At 33.0% G+C, this 19,836-nt stretch overlaps 1 protein-coding gene across 1 annotated transcript in view; it reads right to left on the bottom strand.

Annotated features, from left to right (window-relative positions):
- Window positions 1–19,836, bottom strand: part of Orb2 (orb2) — an 86,934-nt gene that overhangs the window by 40,179 nt on the left and 26,919 nt on the right. The window contains exon 2 of the mRNA XM_064220178.1: window positions 16,609–16,693. Within this exon, the coding sequence (XP_064076248.1) occupies window positions 16,609–16,693 (85 nt within the window). The remainder of the gene's footprint in view (window positions 1–16,608; window positions 16,694–19,836) is intronic.

The raw sequence follows: 19,836 nt of genomic DNA on the forward strand, positions 1-19,836 counted from the left end.
TGACGGTAAGATTTAATAAAAGTAAGTAGTGCGTTGAGAACGAGATCTACGTATATTTTATTTATTAAATGTGTGTTTCATCAAATACAAAGAGTTATATGTTTATTGGTTTTGTAGAGTTTTTAGGTAAGCATTACAAAAAATCTCACGTCATTTATTAGTACAGCGTATTTTTTATTGGTGGACGGAAAAATCCACCTTGGAAATTAAGATATTATGTCCCCTGTGCAGTTACACTGGCTCATCCTTCAAACCGGATAACACTAAGTACTACTGTTTGCCGGTACAATATCCGATGAGTGGGTAGCTACCCATTTTTATATGTCTGTTGCTGCAAACTTAAAGAATGTTATCAGTAACATTATTCAGTGACAACAAAATCGAAACTCACGTCGAATCAAATCCAAAAAGATCATAACATATTAACAAGTGATTTAAATTCAAAGGACACGCGAATCAAAAGTAACATTAGCATTGCGATTTTGGTACAATAAATTGTCCGTTCCTTGATTTAACCCCCTTCTTATAAATTCTTAGTTAATATACGAAACGCACGTACGACCGAATACGTTACGTATGTACGCGGCACGTGAAATTTCGTCATATAGTCATCGCTCACCTTGACATGATCTGCTTCATTATAAACCGACTGTGAAAAATATTGTAATGCGTTTAACATAGATGTAACAAGCCCATACAGGTTGGAAATGTTTTTTTTTTTTTATAATATAAAAAAATATACGTCTAATTTAAATGGGACCAAACTCGAAGTACTGAGGTATGTATTTATATAGAATATAATATTTATAATTATTTTTTTCAGCCAGATGTCATTTTTTTGTTACAATATTACATTAGGTAGCAGCAGAGTTTTACAGAACCGTATCAAACGTAACGCTACCACCGATTCGGAATATAGTTTCTACCGAGAAGAACCGGGAAGGAACTCAGTTACACAACAAATGACGAATTGACTACCAGATTAGCAAGCACATCACGTTAATAGGCATCCAATAGTCTGTCTTCTAATCTAGTGACTGGACTTGGTGGTAGGGCTTTGTGCAAGCCCGTCTGGGTAGGTACCACCCACTCATCAGATATTCTACAAACAGCAGTACTCAGTATTGTTGTGTTCCGGTTTGAAGGTTGAGTGAGCCAGTGTAACTACAGGCACAAGGGACGTAACATCTTAGTTCCCAAGGTTGGTGGCGCCTTGCTGATGTAATGTATGGTTAATATTTCTTACAACGCCGTTGTCTATGGGCGGTGGTGACCACTTACCATCAGGTGGCCCATTTGCTGGTCCGCCTACCGATATCATAAAAAAAAAACAATGCATCATTCAATTTAAACATACATTCTAGCGCAATCAATGCAATTTTGCAACCGATAACAAAAAATATCTAATTATTTCAACATTCAAAAAAATTCAAGCAATCATACTATTCGACTTACATCCTGAATTTCATCATTGAATATTTAAATACAAGGTTGTTCGCGACCGATTTTATAATCCGAAAGTATATTAAATAATATATTTTATACGTGACCAGCAACCCGGGCCGGCTTCTCACCTTTTCTCCACTATTATATGCGTATAGTAAATATAAACCTTCCTATTGAATCGCTTTGTGTATTGATGAAAATCGCATTGAAATCCGTTGCGTAGTTTAAAAGATCCACGCGTACAGACAACGGTATCTTTTTGATAAACTATGCAGAGATAGACTGACAAATGAGCCAGATTGTAAGAAATATTAATTATTCCTTAAATCGTCTTTGCGTATGAACCTTTCGAACTAAGACGTTACGTTATGTCTGTAGTTACACTGAGTTACTCTTCAAATCATACCATGACAATACTAAATAATTCTGTTTGACGGTAAAATATGCCACGAATAAGTGGTACCTACTCAGAAGAGCCTACACAAAACCACCGCCAGGGAAATATGCTGTCTTTATTTATATGAACCCTAAGGACGGGTACAGGATACTTTTTCAGCCTTTAAGGACGTAACGTTCGGGAAAAAAGGTTACTAACAAATTCTTAAAGTTCATCGTCACAAATGGACACTAGTTTATGAATTATTTTAAGCAAACGATTTCAGTATATTAATTGGCAAAGTTAACAATATAAGGAAAGCCATAGACCAGTTGTGACGCTTACATAACGTCATCGTGGTTCTTATTTGACCTATTTGCCAGGCTTATGTCAAAGAGGTCGTGACACACAACCTGTGACCTCTTTCCTATAGAGCTCGCACAACTAGGTCACGCGACTTCGTTCTACTTAGCCGTGTGTATGACTTGTATCAGCAACATACAGTATATATTTAATAAAAATTGCCGCAGTTTCGCTCGCGTTTCAGGGCGTTAGGTATAAAAAAGCTTATGTCTCTCTTGCTTTATACAAAATTTCAACAAATCCCGTTCAGTTGTTTGGTTGAAAGCGTAACAGACGGAATTGACTCTCGCATTTATAATATTGGTATGGATAACATGCGTTATTCTTCCATACGTGATAGACAAAGTGCACGCCGCCTCTCAGACACGTCAAACGGGGGTTTCATACGGTTGCTACAATAGCCTAACATCACTTTTCGCCTTTATTTTGAATCTGCGGCTGCAACAATCGTAACTCTGTTTTCGAAAATAGACGGAGTGACTCATGAAGGTTTAGGTGAATAATTCATTACGATTTTGAGTAAATCGGCTGCAATATGGCGGTGATTGTTGTTGTCGGATAAAATCATGGGACTTGGGAGTTTTTGATCCGCACATATACATTTTATGTAGACCCTTATATGAACTGTGCGAAGTCGGGATAATAGGTCATATTGCCTGGCCGGGCTATAAAGTCAGACTAACCACACATTAGTGATCTTGAACCGTTGTTTCAAGAGATTATAGTGAGGCCGCCTAATCTAATGTCCTGGCCAAAGTTTAGCCCACACATGATACTTTAATTTCAAAATACTCTTTCGAAGAGGATGTTATGTAAGATATTTACTTTTCTATTTAAAATGGACGTAATAATAATCTAATACTACCACAGACTCTATATTGTCACTGTGTTGTGTGTATGCACTATAACTTAAAAAAAAAAGCAATTGCAGTTTCAGTTTTAATTCCCTTATTATGCAACCCAGCTTTCAGGTCTTTACAAAGCTCGACAGTCCACGTTCGTTTTCATAATAGGCAAAGAGGGGGCCGTCTGATTTTTTATTGCATTGGGACCCAAAAAGACTAGTTACGCCACTTGATGGTAAGTGTCTTATCGGGAGTTTATCAAGCATTCCACCATCTAAATTTTCTAAATATATCAACGATTCGGAAATGTACACGTCAGGCATATTGCCGAAAGAAACCCAGCGTGTTTTTTTCAGCAAGATTTTACCACCAGCTCCAATGCGCATGTGTCTGATTAACATCCGACGCAGGCAGTTGCTCACGGTGTTTTCCCATTTGAATTAAGAACATTAAGCATATGGATAATGGAATATCGATTCGAACAGGCAACCATTGGGCCATCGCAGATCTTGGACGTATTTATTTTATCACGAACTTTGATATTTTAAATAAACAAATACGATTTAATAGAAGGTTAGGTTGTATAAACAGATAGATCTTTAATTTCAGATTGGAAGGTGAATTGGCAAATAGGCCTCTTGATTGTAAGTGGTCCAACCTTGTCCACCAACCTTGGGAACTAAGATGTTATGTCCCTTGTGCTTGTAATTACACTGGCTCAATCTTTAAACACGACGATACTAAGTATTGCTGTTTGGCAGTAGAATATCTGATAGATAGATTGGTCCCAGAAGGACTTGAGAAGAAGTAATATCAAGGTTTATAACATGATAGAGGACGTCTATGTAGTAATCCACGTACGTCTAAAACCCCACTAAACGTGGTACCTTCCACGGCAGTTACTCTCTATGATAACTAATTTGTATTATTATGAATGTAAAAGACAGAACTAATGTTTATTAAGATCAATTTACGAAATCACTTAGACAAAATAGAAGCTAGAACCTTATCTCATTAACCTATAAACGCAAAGGTCAAAACGTTGTACGAATATATTATAATGTTTATTGCGACAAGGTCCTTAAAATTTATATCGATCGTTAATTTTCTGTTTGTGGTTAGGTGTTGATCTTTGTATGTATAAAAATGTGTGTATGGCTTAGTGGATAGAATGTGAATATTAAACGAAGGTAGCGGTTCAATTCTGGGAAAAAAATCGGTTCAAATCCAGACTGGGGTCTCTTTAGCTCTCAGCAAGTAAGTAGCCTGTACGATTTGACATATTTTTATAGATTTGAATTAGCCTATAATAATTCTCGATGTAAATAAATAAACACATAGACAGTTTGTTAAGTGAATATGTTATTCTTAATACAATTCTTTCATTGGTCGAAATTCCACCGTCATACTTTGATATCAAACGATTGATTAATTCGAAAGATAGGAAAATTAGGCTCAGCTGGACGATACCTTGTCATTATTTCAATTAAAAAAAACATAACTGTCAAACAACTGTCATTGATTTTAAGCTATGACATGACGTGTGTTGTTCCGTTCAATTTCCATCGTGTCTTCTCCATCGCACGTGAAATTTGCGAAATAATCTGCGCCCTCTTGGCACAAAATAAAATCCAGAATACAAAAAAAAAAAGACGTGTGTTGTCATTGGCGAACTGTGAATCCCATCAAAAACATAAATGTAAAAATGAGAGCCAAGTTCAATATTATGAAATATACCTTGGTTGTTGACTTCAACGACAAAAGAAGTGCGATCTAAATGGGTGCCAAGTTCAATGGTCCTTCCTGAAATTTGTTTATAACTACATAAAATATCATTTCTTCTTATAACTTAGGATAATATATTGTTGCCTAAGGTCTGTCTTGGCTAGTTCTTATATGTTCATAAACACAAATTGTAGTTTGTGTTTATTATAACAAATTATAACTCAGAACATCTAAGAAGAATGGAGGACAGCTCAGTATTACTTAGTTAGTATTAACGTACATTAAGAGCTGCGATGGTCCAGTCACTAGAAAATATGAATCTTAACCAGATATTGCGAGTTCATATCCAGACAAGTACAAGTGTTTATTTTCATTTTTTCCTTTGTATTAGCCTAATTATCTACCTGCATGCCAAATTTGGACTTTCTAGGTCACCTAAAAGTAGGTTATAGTTTTGATCTATAGGTCAGTCAGTGATAAAAATGACGATTTTTAGACGTTAATATCTAGATAACCGTTTGAGATGCGTTTATGAAATTTGGAACACATATGTATCTCGCGAGTCTTAAGTTTTTGAGTTATGAGGAGGTCAAAATTGGCTCCAAATGGTTCGTGTAATATTACACACGGTGCTGCTCGCCAGTTCTGTTACTTGAACTTGGCTGACACGCCACCGCGTGTTACTAGATACGTGTGTATCAAACGCATGTTAATGTGTAATGATTTTTTATTAATTGAACGAATCTGATAGACATAATGTTAAAGTATGAGCTCGCTGCGCTCCTCGATATAAATGTTATCTGTGCCAAGTTTCATACTGATCCGCGCGCGTAATTTTCGTAAAAACGGTGTACTATTTATTTATTTCACGTATTAGTATATTGATTCTAATGGTATGTATATACAAGGTAGTAGGGAGCGGAGCATGGCGGCATAAAAGACCTTCAAACCGACTAAAATGTATCTGCGTCATATATACTATACTAGCTACACGTCCCGGCTCTGTTAAAAATTATATCATAAATGATTTTTGCGAAACTTAACCGTGCACTACGCACGCACCGAAAGCTCTCAAAAGGCATAATTTGGCCCCGTCTTTGCAATGTTTTTCATTGATACTCCGCTCCTTTTGGTCGTAGCGTGATGATATATATAGCCTTCCTTGATAAAATCCTGAGATTAACGCGTTCAAACAAACAAACTCTTCAGCTTAGTAATATTAATATATCAAATCAAAATAATATTTATTCAAGTAGGCTCATAAAAGCACTTTTGCATCGTCATGTTACACCGTTCAAATAAATTTAACGCTACAACCTGTTCGGAAAGTAGATTCTACCGAGACGAACCGGCAAGAAGCTCAGTAGTTATTCTTATCCACCATTTTACAGGGTATGTCAGTAAATGATAAATATAATCTCGTATTGAGTAATATGTCTTACTTATCAATGTTTTTTGATATGAGCTTTAAATTTTTTAATTAGACTTTTAGACTCATAGATATACAATATTCAATTGATATAATACTGATGGTTGAATTGATAAATCTGCAATAGGATTAGTGTTCACTAAAGGATTGACACTGCTATAGATCCTGGACAGAAAAGAAAATATTTTTGTTTATTTAATATTTAAATACTAAAACTATCGTTAAATTTTAATATCGATAAGTGCACATCACTATTACGCCAGCGATTTGTAACTCAAGGTCGTGTTGCTAGCACGACAAAATACTAAAACAGTGATATTAATTTTTGTTAGAAACAATTTTATATAAACAGTTTGGTTCTCATTTGTAAAGAGTATTTTATGTTTAACATGGCAGATTTTTTAATACCATATAGTTACCTAACTCTACACTTTACAAGTCCACCTGTGCAACTGCAAGTGACTTGCAAATGGTCCACGTGATGGTCACCACTGCTGACAGATATTGATACTTACTGTAAGAAATATCATTACATAGTATAAAACAAAGTCGCTTACTGCTGTCTGTCCCTATGTATGCTTAGATCTTTAAGATTACACAACGGATTTTGATGCGGTTTTTTTTTAACAGATAGGTTGATTCAAGAGGAAGGTTTATATGTATAATACATGCACAATATAGTAGAGAAACACTGATAATTATAGAGGTTTCTGAAGTGATGTCGTAAATGAACACATTTTTTACGCTTACATTGCAAACGCTGGCTGAACCCTACGAGATAGATCAAAATAATGTACTACAGTATTGTACACCATAAAAATATATGGTTCACTTTCCGTTCAAAGCAAAACAACAATACTATTGCTGTTTGGCGGTAGTGATGAGTGGTACATACCCAGTCGGAATACAAAGTCCTACCACCAAGTAGCATGATATTATAAAGTTAGTTGCTATTGCAACATTGTTATGTTCTAAATGATCATTCATGATATATTTTTTTTTAATTTGTAACAGGAAGATTAATAAGCAAATGTCCACAGTAATAGGAATTATGTACACTTATATATTTGTTTAGAATAATTATTATATATATTGCTTCGGAAAGTTAAAAATATCTGCGTAATTCTATTATAGATACGAATAACTTGCCCGGGAAGGATTCCTTGGTATTACTATTTATAACTATTAAAGTGATTTTTGGCAGAATAGTGCATGCACTTCGTCTATCTATTTTGATTTAAAAAAAAATGTTTTGTAAACAAATAATATTTCATCTCTGTCTGTGAGGTACTCTTTCTTTTCATGAAATTTGGCTATTGAGTAAGCTTCAACCCCAAGAAAGGACGAACCTGACGACAAACCCCTAGAACGCCATTAGGTAAAACTACGGACGACAACTAGTATTTATAAAACGTCAGTCCAGTAGTTTCATTTATTCCACCATAACTAAATACCTGAACGGATCTATATGATTTTTATATCGTTAGAATTCGTACATCATCCCGAGTGACATTTATCATAATTATTTTTATAAAAAAATAATATGTCAGTGATATGACTCCATTTTAAATTTTGGCGGGAAAGTCGTATTTTTATTATTATATAGTTATTTACGTGATTTTTAACAATTAGAACTAAATATTTATACATATAAGGGAATCAGTTTTGTTTTTTCTTTACATATTTATACTCTTTGGACATAATTCTTATATCATATACGTCTTTGATAAATGAAATTGAATAATAAATATTTGTTAAGTAAAAAAAATTTAACCTTTATTAATTTCTGGGCAGGATATATAAAAAAAAGTTGTACTTTACTGACGTACTCTGTAATTAAAATGGCGGAAAAGAGTGACTACTGAATTTCTTGCCGGTTCTTCTCTGTATAATCTACTTTCCGAACCGGTGGTCGACTTACATTTAATTCAACACACTCATGTTAGATTCAACGTCATCGATTCAAGACTGCTTTTATGAGCCTACTTGAAAATAGAATACTTTAATTTTGCTAGTAGTAATTAATACTAACCACAAATACAGTATTATCTCAATTTAATTTTAACAACGATATTGTTTTATCATAATTATATTATAAAAGAATAATTTAATTCAGAATATTTAATATCAATAAAAAAAAATCACGAAATATTTATTTTAAGCGCAGTCGAATAAAAAATAACCTTATTTTTTATTTAAAGTCGGTAAAAATGACACCGCTAACAATAAAATGAGCGTGACCTTGACACACAAAAACAAGGTCTGTTAAAGGTTGAGGAAAAACTAATTGTAAACAAAAACGTCGATTTATATGCATTTTTTTTTTGTAATGTGTAAGATAGAATAGATTATTTAGTATAATATAACATCCCGATCGATTTGCACGTCAGTCATTTTCCACAGATACTAGCCAACTGCGCAGGATACTTTGAAGTGCACACTTGTATTCGAAACAGGGATTTCTCCAAGTATTTTTGGTGGTTTCAGCGGCACGGTAGTGTAGTTGATCAATACATATTAAACAATTAAATCCTCTCGCCGTCTGTACGCGATTAACTCAAAACGGTTTTAACCAATGGACGGAGTGATTCGTGTTGTCGACGAGTGGTTTAGGTGTATAATTTATTAAGGTTTTTATAATGATGATTGTTGAGGTTATCGGAAAAAAAATATGGCGACCAATAGGAATGTATATAAGATGTAAATGTTTTATGTACATCCGTACGATGGACTGATAGCTAGTATTTATCTATAAAATTTATTAGGATGATACGTATTTTTGTTTAGCTATTATGCAATTTCCAGATGTCCTATAGCAAAGTTTCTACTGAAGGAAATAGTACTACTTTAGTGGTAGTCTTTTAGATATGTTTCGATAAGACGTTCCAAAGAGCGTCTTGGTGTACATATATTGATGCCGAGTAATCCTTGCTTGACAACACTCATTTGTTTTTTTTAATGCGTGGCGAAGCTGAACCGAATGAAATTTTGTCTTGTCTTCTCACATTGAAACATGCTTCAAGTTTACTTAAAAGAAGAACTAAAGAGGTTTTGCCTAGCAGTGTACATTTGATTAATTGACATTTTGACAAATTTTCCACACAAAAACTGTTACAATGACAGTTCAATTTTTTTTTTAAATAGAATATAGAAGGAAATAAAAACTAAGCCATAAACAATTTAATTTATAATTACATTTATAGAATACATAGTATTTTAAAAAAAGTTTTTTGATTAATAAGCTAAATTTAAAAGACAATTTGGGTTGAAATTTAGTAAAAAATATAAAAATATATTTAGGTATATGGCCTTATTTGATTGTATATTATATTAGTAAAATTCCTGGGGTATTTATTTCTGCGATAAAGTCACGAGATAAATCTAGTCTTTTCCTTTTTATTCCTTAACACCATTTATAAAAATATGTATCTTATTGTTAAATAGGTTTTTGTTAATCGAATATTCTAAGGAAATTAATGTTTATTTTTGTTTCAACAAAAAATGTATATGAGCGAATGATTTGGTTTTTTTTAACGTGTACATATTGTGTAGAGCGCCGAAGGTGAATAATTTTAATTTTGAAGTATCTAATAAGCTTCATAATAAAGAGTCTATTATATCAATATTTTTTACGTTTACCTTACACGTAAATAATTTTAATTATCTGTGTTAAATATTTTATTGTAATAATAAATATTTGGCGACGAAATATACATTTTATACAATAATATAGCCTCTTTCAATGTTACATAATCCTCTATCCTAAAGTAACTTAAGCGACAAAACAGTCAGCCTATAGGGGAAAAGGACAAATGTTCTCAAATATGATCTATTTTTTTATTTTATCTATTCCTATTAGAAAATAATACCAATAAAAATATACCAAATCAATGATCCTATTTTTTTCCACTTTTCATAATATTAAACACAGTTCACTGCACTTCTGAACGAACGCACTATTTTTTTTTTTTATAAATAGACCCAGCGCGTCTCCGTTTCTAATTTTGTTTGATTTTAAAAAATTAGAGCACGCATGCGCTCTACCCGCGCGCCGATTTGTACTGACAGCTCAGCCAGACCGCCATTACGTTGACGACAACGCGACCAAATTCAAAAGGCACACCTCAATATTCATGAACCAGCTGTTACCTATCTATTTAATTTGTGTCGTTATCATATTGATATAACACTAGCAATTTAGAAAGTTCTTTTAGCGTAATGAAATACGTGCAATCGGGGACTGTTTTGAGATGGTAGTATTGTGTCTATTATATTTCGAAGTCACGAGGTAGGATGCCGCTTACTCTATGCTGTGGTTATATCTATTTTAAATAGCTTCGCGTGCTGTAGCCAAACTGAAAATGTCAAAAGTTGATGCGTTGTTTTGCGTCTAATGTTGTCTGTTTGTTTTGTTATTCGTATTTTAGGCGGAAGCATGTCGATGTAGGCGTTAGCGATACATTACGAGACCTTTCGTCATTATATATTAGTATAGTCGTCCGCTTCGCTCGCGTTTCAGGATTTGGCCGTCAGGTACTGAGTACAAAAAAGTAGCTTATGTCCTTCCTCGTGGACTGTGGTTCAATCTTCATTCGAATTCGGCTTAGTGGTCCCGTGAAATATCAACTACTAATATTATAAATGCGAAAGAACTCTGTCTGTCTGTCTGTCGCTATTACACTGCCAAACCACTGAATTGAATTTGTGGAAATTTGAACTATTTTTTTTTTATGATATTTGTAGGCAGATGAGCAAATGGGCCACCTGATGGTAATTGGTCACCACCGCCCAAACAATGGCGTTGTAAGAAATATTAACCATTCATTACATCACCAAGGCGCCACCAACCTTGGGAACTAAGATGTTACATCCCTTGTGCCTGTAGTTACACTGGCTAACTCACTCTTCAAACCGGAACACAACAACACTGAGTACTGCTGTTTGGCGGTAGAATATCTGATGAGTGGATGGTACCTACCCAGACGGGCTTGCACAAAGCCCTACCACCAAGTAAATATAAATAAGGCTATTTTCAATTTCTCAAGCAAGCGAAGACGCAGGCAATAACTATGTTATAGGCCTACCAGCTTCTTTGCAGTCGGTTCTTTTGCAAGCTACTACATTTTAATGGCATCTCTATAAGTCATTCAGAGACCCGTTTGTCCGCGAAACTACAAAACCTTCATTGAAATCAAGAGCATCCCCTCAGTGTCATCTTTTGGGCTATAAAATACAGGACTATAGGAAGGAACATAGCCTTTACGGATTGGTAGTTAACGAGCTAAACCCGAATCTAGCGTTTGAGAAATTCCTATAAACGTATGTCACCAAGCCTTTGAAACTGTGAAACATTCCATAGAATCCAAGCTGTTGAATTCCATTTCTAAGTTATTACAAATTTTGCTCCAAGGCGTTTGTGTGATTTATTTCGTAGACCATTCAATTTGACCCCAATTGGAAATAACTTTATGTGGTACCCGTCTGTGTAGGTAACACGCATTACTTACACGTACCACTTCACAGAACTTAGTAATCCTATGTTCCAGTTTGAAGGGTATACGAATCATAGTAACTACAGGCGCTAGAGACATAACATCTTAGTTCCCAAGGTTGGTGGTGAATTTACAATGTAAGTGACGCGTCACGTTAAAAAAACTCTTTTATTATTATTTTCAGGTCCGTTGTGTTTATTTCCGAACCGGTGGTTGATTTTTGACAATCAATAAACAAGTCTAACGCTTCTATATTCAATAAAGATTATTTAAACCTTCATTTTATTTTTAAAAAGATAACCTTTATCTGTGTGTCGTTGGTCTAAAGGCTTTTTGAATGCAGATAATGTGGTTTTGGTCCCATTTGGAGTAATCAGATGTCTTTGCAAGTAGTTCAAGCACTTTAAACCAAATATCATAGAACTCGGTTCAATGTTTTAGCCTTGAAAGCGGAACAGCTCTTTACAAGTACAGAGTATAGATTAGTAAGAAGTAGCTAAATAGTCTATGTCTAAATATCATTGTCTTTGATAAGTACAACATCTGACAGTATGTCACAAGGTCTAACTAAACAAGACAAAGAACTCAATAATGATAATAATACTTTTATGATATATACTAATTTTATAAATGCGAAAGTAACTCTGTCTGTCTGTTGTTCTTTCACGGCCAAACCACTGAACACACTTTGATGAAATTTGATTTAAACATAAAGTCCAAGGAAAAACACAGGCTTTTTTTCGCCTAAAACTAGACAGCCAAACTTTAAAACGCGAGCGAAACTACACGATAACTCTCCGAATCACGCTGCATCGTATGCTATAAGTTTTACGTATTGTTTTGTTGATTTTATCAGATAGGAAAAAGCCCCCTCAATTATCAGTACATATGTATGTATATTTAATATAATTATATAAGAAGTATTTGTAAACTAGATGTTGCTTAGTTTACATATTGTTATAACCCTGTTTTTAACAAAACAGCAAGGTCACCGCACAAAAGAGTTGCGTAATAACGAACATGTAGAGCGAATAGATGTGGTTGGTAAAGAGCGTAGTTTGTTCGAGTGTTTGAGCGTATTTCGTTGAGTTTAGTTGTAAGGTTTGTTTTGATTTATACGTTTTCTGATGTTTTTGTTATGAAAGTAAGTCGTCACCAACCTTGGAAATTAAAACGTTGCGTGTGTAGTTACACTGAGTCACTCCACATTAAAACGATAACACAACAATAGTACATACATACTCGTATTTATATTTTTTTCATTTTAAAATTTATTTTTAGATTAGAACTTGTATTGATTTAAGATTTTAAATTAACATGGTTATTTTTATTACTAACAGTATTTAAAACGGGATATTTACCATGTTTTTTTTATTTTTATTAGGTGGAGCTCGATATTTCGACATTATCTACGAATGTCTTGTTCACCAAATAAAAATAAAAAACATGGTAAATATCCCGTTTTAAATACTGCTGTATTGATTTATTCTGTTTAATCAATATTCTTAATATTAAGAAACTAATTCAACCATTAATTTACGTAATATTATTATTATTTATTGATCTGATTTTATTATTTTAATCGAGAACCATTACGTCACTGTTCCGTCAGCTATTCCATAATAGGAATCACCGTCGTGTCACACCATGACAAGCATTCTTAAAAACTAATAAACACGTCGGTTGTGTAAATATATCAATAAAAAAAAACATCTTATTTGAATATTTGAGTTGATTTCTGAATATTAGTCACTTATCTTGCTGAACCGTTTCGGTAGAATCTGCATTCCAAAACTGTGATGGCTTTATATATTTTGATAATCAACAACATTTATTTTTATAATATTATATTATTGTAGCAACTCCAAGATCTTAGGTATATTCAAAATTAAAATATTCTTTATTCAAGTTGCCTCATAAAAGCACCTTTGAATCGTCATGTTACATTGTTGAATTAAATGTAAAACTACGACCGGGTCGAAAAGATTCTACCGAACAAAACCGGCAAAAAACTCAGTAGTTACTCTTTTCCACCATTTTAATAACAGAGTATGTCTGTAAAGGACAATTAAATTTGTATATATCCTGCCTAGAAATCAACAGATACTGAGTCCACGCTATTTCTCTTTAATATAATCTTGTATTGAGTAATATACCATATTTATATATATTTATGTGGACAAGTTAAATATAACTGGAGAATCTTAGTAATCTTATGTTCTATCAACGTACCGGCTTAAATACTGAGGCTAGGGCGTTGACTTACGGAACCCAAGTTTATTTTGTAATGTAAACATGCTAAAAAGAACTGAGTTGGGAGAGTACTTTGCATCAATTTAAAATACACAGTCGAATCGCATCTAGTAATTATTAGAATAATTAAATGCCATATCGTTTCCAGTGTAACTTTATATCAACATTTTCCGGCCTTTTGTAACAGAAATACGGTGTACAGTCAACAAATAAATTAACAACACAATATGTTTAAATGCAACTAGTTTTATTACACGACTTTTCTTATAATCTTGCGGTGGTAGGTGGTATGTATATTTGAAATAGATCGATTATATGGCAATTGAAATCCTGATGGTTAAACATTGGTACTGTTATGCTATGTTAGGGAACATAGTCATTGCACTTTGGGAACGAAAATATATTAAATTTAAACCGACATCAAAAAGGTTAAGCATAGTTCCGAACAGCCTTAAGCTAGCATCTCGCTAATTTCGATAATTTTCACAATAAATTATTTAAAAAAAACTTGCAGTGCGATTCTGTTTAAACTTGTGTTACTTGTCGTCGCGCTCGAGATATTTCGACAACCGACACTTAAAGTGATACGCAATTTTGATACGTATGTCGTATACATTTTATAAATATTTTTGGTCAATTTCGAATATGTAATATCACATCCTGACATTTGACGCTCGTATTCAACGTTGAGTTTCGAGTTTCTTCTTACAGAATAGTTCCACAGAACTAAATAAAACTTCTCATTTCGTACGAAGCCCGAAAGAACAGCTATATGACGTCCGTCTATAAACATAGTATTTTGTATGTATGAATCTTTTGTATGGGTGTTTGCAACTGTAATCTCTTTAACAGTTGGATCGATAACAGCAAGAGACAGTGAACATAGGTCAAGCCGGGTACGGGCCTTGAAGTATACCTCCTTGCCCGGGCGTGTCCTCAACCGTAGCCCCTGCTACCGTGTCAATAAATTTTGACCCAGTGGGTCAGGGTCAAATGAACCCAGTGGTGTGTATGGGTCGCTGAATGGTTTAAATTGAACTAGATGGCGCTGCGATCAGAAGTAAATAAATTTATTAAATATAAATTAAGTAATTTTGCATAGTATCAACTTAAAAAAATAAACATTATTTAAATCGACTTTAGTACTATAGATGTAAGTTTTTTTTTTGTTTGTATATTGTCATCGTGTCAATTGGGGTTTAAGGGATTTTGAACCGTATTATTAAAGCCAATTAGAGTTTAATTTTAAATAAATTTCTGTGCACAATGTTCAACGTGACTTAACAGATTTAAGGACTTCGAGCCGTATTTTAAATATGATTAAGGATCATTTTGATTTGATTTTAAAGTAAATTAGCATAGGATATGATAATTTACCGTGATGTAGTATTTAGCAGTGAACTAGCTACAGGACGTGAGTTCGAATCTATTACGTCTGTTTTGACAGTTACGACAGATAAAAAACTATTCGTATATAAGTACGCATTATAAAAGTATAGTCAAAGGTACGTCTTCGAGGAGGCCAAACATTTTATTTGCCAAAAGATCTTCGTAAGCTGCAGTATTTAGATTGCTTGGTAAAAAATATGGTCCGATTAAATTGTCGTCAATTATTGCCATCCAGACATTGACCAAAAAACGGCGTTGTGACCCTTTTGGCCTGTTTTTATTAGGATTTTTGTCCACTTTTTCACTCCAATAATGTTTATTGTGGTAATTAGTATCTAATACCATCTTGATCAAATTTGAATTTGTCGGTCCAGAGGATTTTTAAAAAAAAGATGCATCTTCTAAATCCTCATTAAGCATGAATCTACAGAAAGCAACTCTTCTTTCAGCATCCTCTTCGTAAATAACGTGCACAGGATTAAAATGATAATACAAAATATCTTAATTGTAACTTAGCTACTGAACTGTTTATGTATCTAAATTTTATTTTAAATTTGTATTAAGTAAGTAAGTTAAGTAAATAAGTAAGTTTTTTTACATTGGATATTATTTTAGATCAATTTTGTGGGAATTTTTAAGAGCGACCTTTAGTACGATTTCGGTCATGTTTGAATACGAATTTCCACCAGAGTCCTTTCTGATCATTTTATTTCGGTTGCTTTGAAATAAATTCTTAGTTTTTATACATTTTCGGAAAGCTAATTAAACGATTATGTTTTTAAAATAATCTGCAGAACAAGTTTCATAATGATTTTTTTGTTTTTCAGGCATATTTGAGGGAAAAAAAAATATTGAAATAATATCGTTTTCCGTCTCGCATTTTTTAATTTGGACCGATATTATTGTTTAAATATTGAAAAATATCCAGTGTTTAATCGTTTTTATAAATCAGAAGAAAAAAATAGATTTTAATCGATAATTTTTTTAAATAAATTTTTGAAGTTGCAATTTTGACTTATTTTGAGAAAATCAAAAAAACGTGATAACTCAAAAATGGTTTACTTTTGCATATGGGGGTTAAAATTATCGCAAATAGTCACCCCTATTACCTCCTAACGGGAATACGTCGAATTACCAATAACCCTGTATAAATAATAACAATATTAGGATTAACAATTTCAATATTCATGTACCAGGCGACTATAAACAGTGAGAAGTTCTAATTAAATTGCGACACTAATTTTGATTACGGAGAGTGTTTCAAATTTGGAATTTAAAAAAATAACTTACCTTTCAAATGGTCAGAGGTATCTGCCCTCATAATATCCGTTAGATAATGCTCTAGTGATCTCATATTGTCTAGTCCACTTCGATCCTGAAACAAAATAATTATTTGAATAAAAAATCTAATTATATAGTAGTCTGATCGCTGCTAAAGTGCCGTGAAAGTTTTATTAATTTCCCATTCGATATTTGAATTTGATATTTATCTCCTTCAAAATCTGCATTACCTAATTTTTAAAAAGATTATAATTTTACATCAAATAAAAAATGAGGTCCAAGACCTTGAATGTCCTAAATGAGGCCTTTACGCCGCTAACGTAAGGTATCGTTTTAGAAAAGTAATAGTAAATCACTATTTTCAAATAAATGTTTTTGTATCTGGCAAGAAAATATATAATCCAGTATTAAATAAAAAAGGCTACTGAAACTAAAAACGAACTGAGTAATTACGTAGTTTTAGAATTCATTATTTATAAAACAAAAAATAACCTTAAACCATTCGTTTATAAATACATATTAAATGAGAGCTTAGTGTATTCAAATTTAAATATCGAACATTAATTTAAAAATAAACAATAGAATATAATTATTCAAAAGTAATAAAAGAAAACAATCAAAAATCTTCGTCGAAAAACGTTAAAAGAATAAACTATGTATACAATCGATTTTATTAAATGGAACAGTTGTCTATAAAGAATTAAAATAATGAGCGAACGCCCATTTTAAGAAAAACTCTTAAATGTACACGTGTATATAAACTCTGGGGTCAAGTTAACTTGGTTACCCACTGACCTATTTTAACTTACGCAGTGTGACGTCACTACGGCATTGCGCTATGACGCCCTACAAAGCAAAATGCGCCTTATTTTTATGGCATAAAGAACAGAATTAATTGCAAATTTTAATGGTGCTACAGTGAAAAATAAATCTTGACACGAAGTTTTTAAGTCGAAATTTGAATGAAGGTAATTGTTTTTAAGAATTGTGTTAAGCGAAATAGAGCGTTATACTACGAAGAATAAAGTTGATTTCACTTTGATTTTTAGCGCATGCAAGTAAAAGGTCACGAGGTCAAGCTGCATTGCGAAACTGTAGGCTATAGAGGTCCCTTGACCTTCCGCTTCCTCTAGTCTAATTAATAATATTTAAGTATATCAAGTCGCCATATGCATAAAATAATTTCTGTCAATGTCAAAAAAACTGTCAAAATGATTATTTTTTAATCTGTTGTAGAAAATTTGATTGAATTATTAGAGAAGGAAATTTGAATTTCCGTTTAATAAAGCGCACGAGTGTGTTACGAGGGGAGATTGCATTAGTATATGTAAATTGGTAGATAAAACATATAATCATAGTACAATACTATATCTAGTAATCGTAGTTGTTCTACTTAGTCAACAAACTTACTATTGTTGTGTTCCGGTTTGAAGAGTGAGCCAGTGTAACAACAGGCACAAGACAAAGAATCTTACTTCCCGAGGTTGGTGGCGTATCGGTGTGATGTAAGGGATTATTAATATTTATTACAACCCCTAATATCTATGAACATTGGATTATTTAGCAGTTAATCCTTTTGACAAACTAGATAAAAAAGGTTGAAGCTATACTTTATTCCAACCACAGGAAGACTAAAGGCAAACAAACAACATTTGACAGCGAATTGACGTGATATGTTCGAGAGCTTGTATAATCTATGATGTTCAATATGAATTTGCAAAAAAAAGGCGTTTAGAACGTCTACGAAATTGTTATCGGAATTTTGGAAGTAAAATTGAAGTGGATATAAGTAGTTATGTGTAATAGTGTTGTATTAAAAATAAAGATATATTGATCGAGAACCGTTAATAGTGCACAGCATAGCTGAGCTAATAGCTATTCACGTGGAATACGTAAATTTAAGCTTTGTATATCTTTAATCCTTCTTCGATTGAAATAGACTATAGAAAACTTCCCAAGGGAAGGTAACTTCAACCCGGTAGCGGAATATTTATTTTTACCAATCACTGGAAAACATAAAAGTATTTTTTTATTATTAAAAAACAATTATCAGTATAATTATGTTCTGCTCGTAACGTGCCAGTGTAATCACAAGGTGATCTGTTAGGACAATTAAAAACGTTTTTATAAATGTCAATTTGACATATTGAAGGTTTAAACATGTTTATGGAACGAAGTTCTTTTTCGCGGCTTACATTGAAGAAAACTTCACTTAAAGAAACAGCGATATGCTCCTCTCTCTTTTTCGTATTCTCTGTCTCTTTCTTGTACATACGGTTTTTAGTTTAGTTTTTTTATTGTCGTAATTCACAAGAGATTTTAGATAACCATTTTGTCATTGTCGTCTAATAATTCCCAAAGATTGTTAATTTGTTTATTTATGTCTGTTATTTGATAAATAATATACCTATTATATATATATATATATAAACGAAAGAAACTCCATTCCATCTGTGTGTCCAGCACGTATTTTTTAGTACGGGTTATAGATATTGGTCCCTTTAACACCAAGCCATAGAAATAATATTACCCAGCTACATGACAACGCGCCTTCGGTTGACGTTTCACAGATTAAAAAATCAATAATAAACAGGCCTTGATAAATTATAAAAGTACGTGTACATAATTTAACAACGATATTACTGTTAGTTTACAAAGAATAAATAAACTATATTAATATCATAAATGCGAAAGTAACTCTGTTACCTCTCCACACTTAAACAGCTAAATCGATTTGGATTAAAAATTGCTTTGGATATAGATTGAGTTCCGGGGAAAGACACCAGCTACTTTTTTAATTCAACCCTCGAAGGAGTACAATGGGGGTGACGGTTTATGTGCTAGCTGGTAGCTAAGTACGTTCGAATGGTAGGAAAAATGAGGCTCAGCTGAACGATACTTCGTCATTATAACAATTAAAAAAAAAAAAAAACAAAGAAACGTCAAAATCGTTATTGATCAAAAAGATTGACATGACGTGTAATGTCATAGGCAGTATGAACGAGAACTGTTAATGTTTTATTCTATTTAATCTGTGCTAGTATAAATACGTCAGTCATGTTTTCACAGCCAAACCGGGGAACCGAATTTGATGAATTTTGTTTTGGTGATGGCTAGTATTTAAATATATAATTACTAGCTACCCGTCCCAACTTCATACGGGTTCAATAAGGGTATAAGTACAACCTTTAGATTGAAGAACAAACAAGAAATAAAAAACTCGGCTAGGACAATTGA

The sequence above is a fragment of the Vanessa tameamea genome, chromosome 31 (assembly GCF_037043105.1).
Source record: "Vanessa tameamea isolate UH-Manoa-2023 chromosome 31, ilVanTame1 primary haplotype, whole genome shotgun sequence".
Taxonomy (NCBI): Eukaryota; Metazoa; Arthropoda; class Insecta; order Lepidoptera; family Nymphalidae; genus Vanessa; species Vanessa tameamea.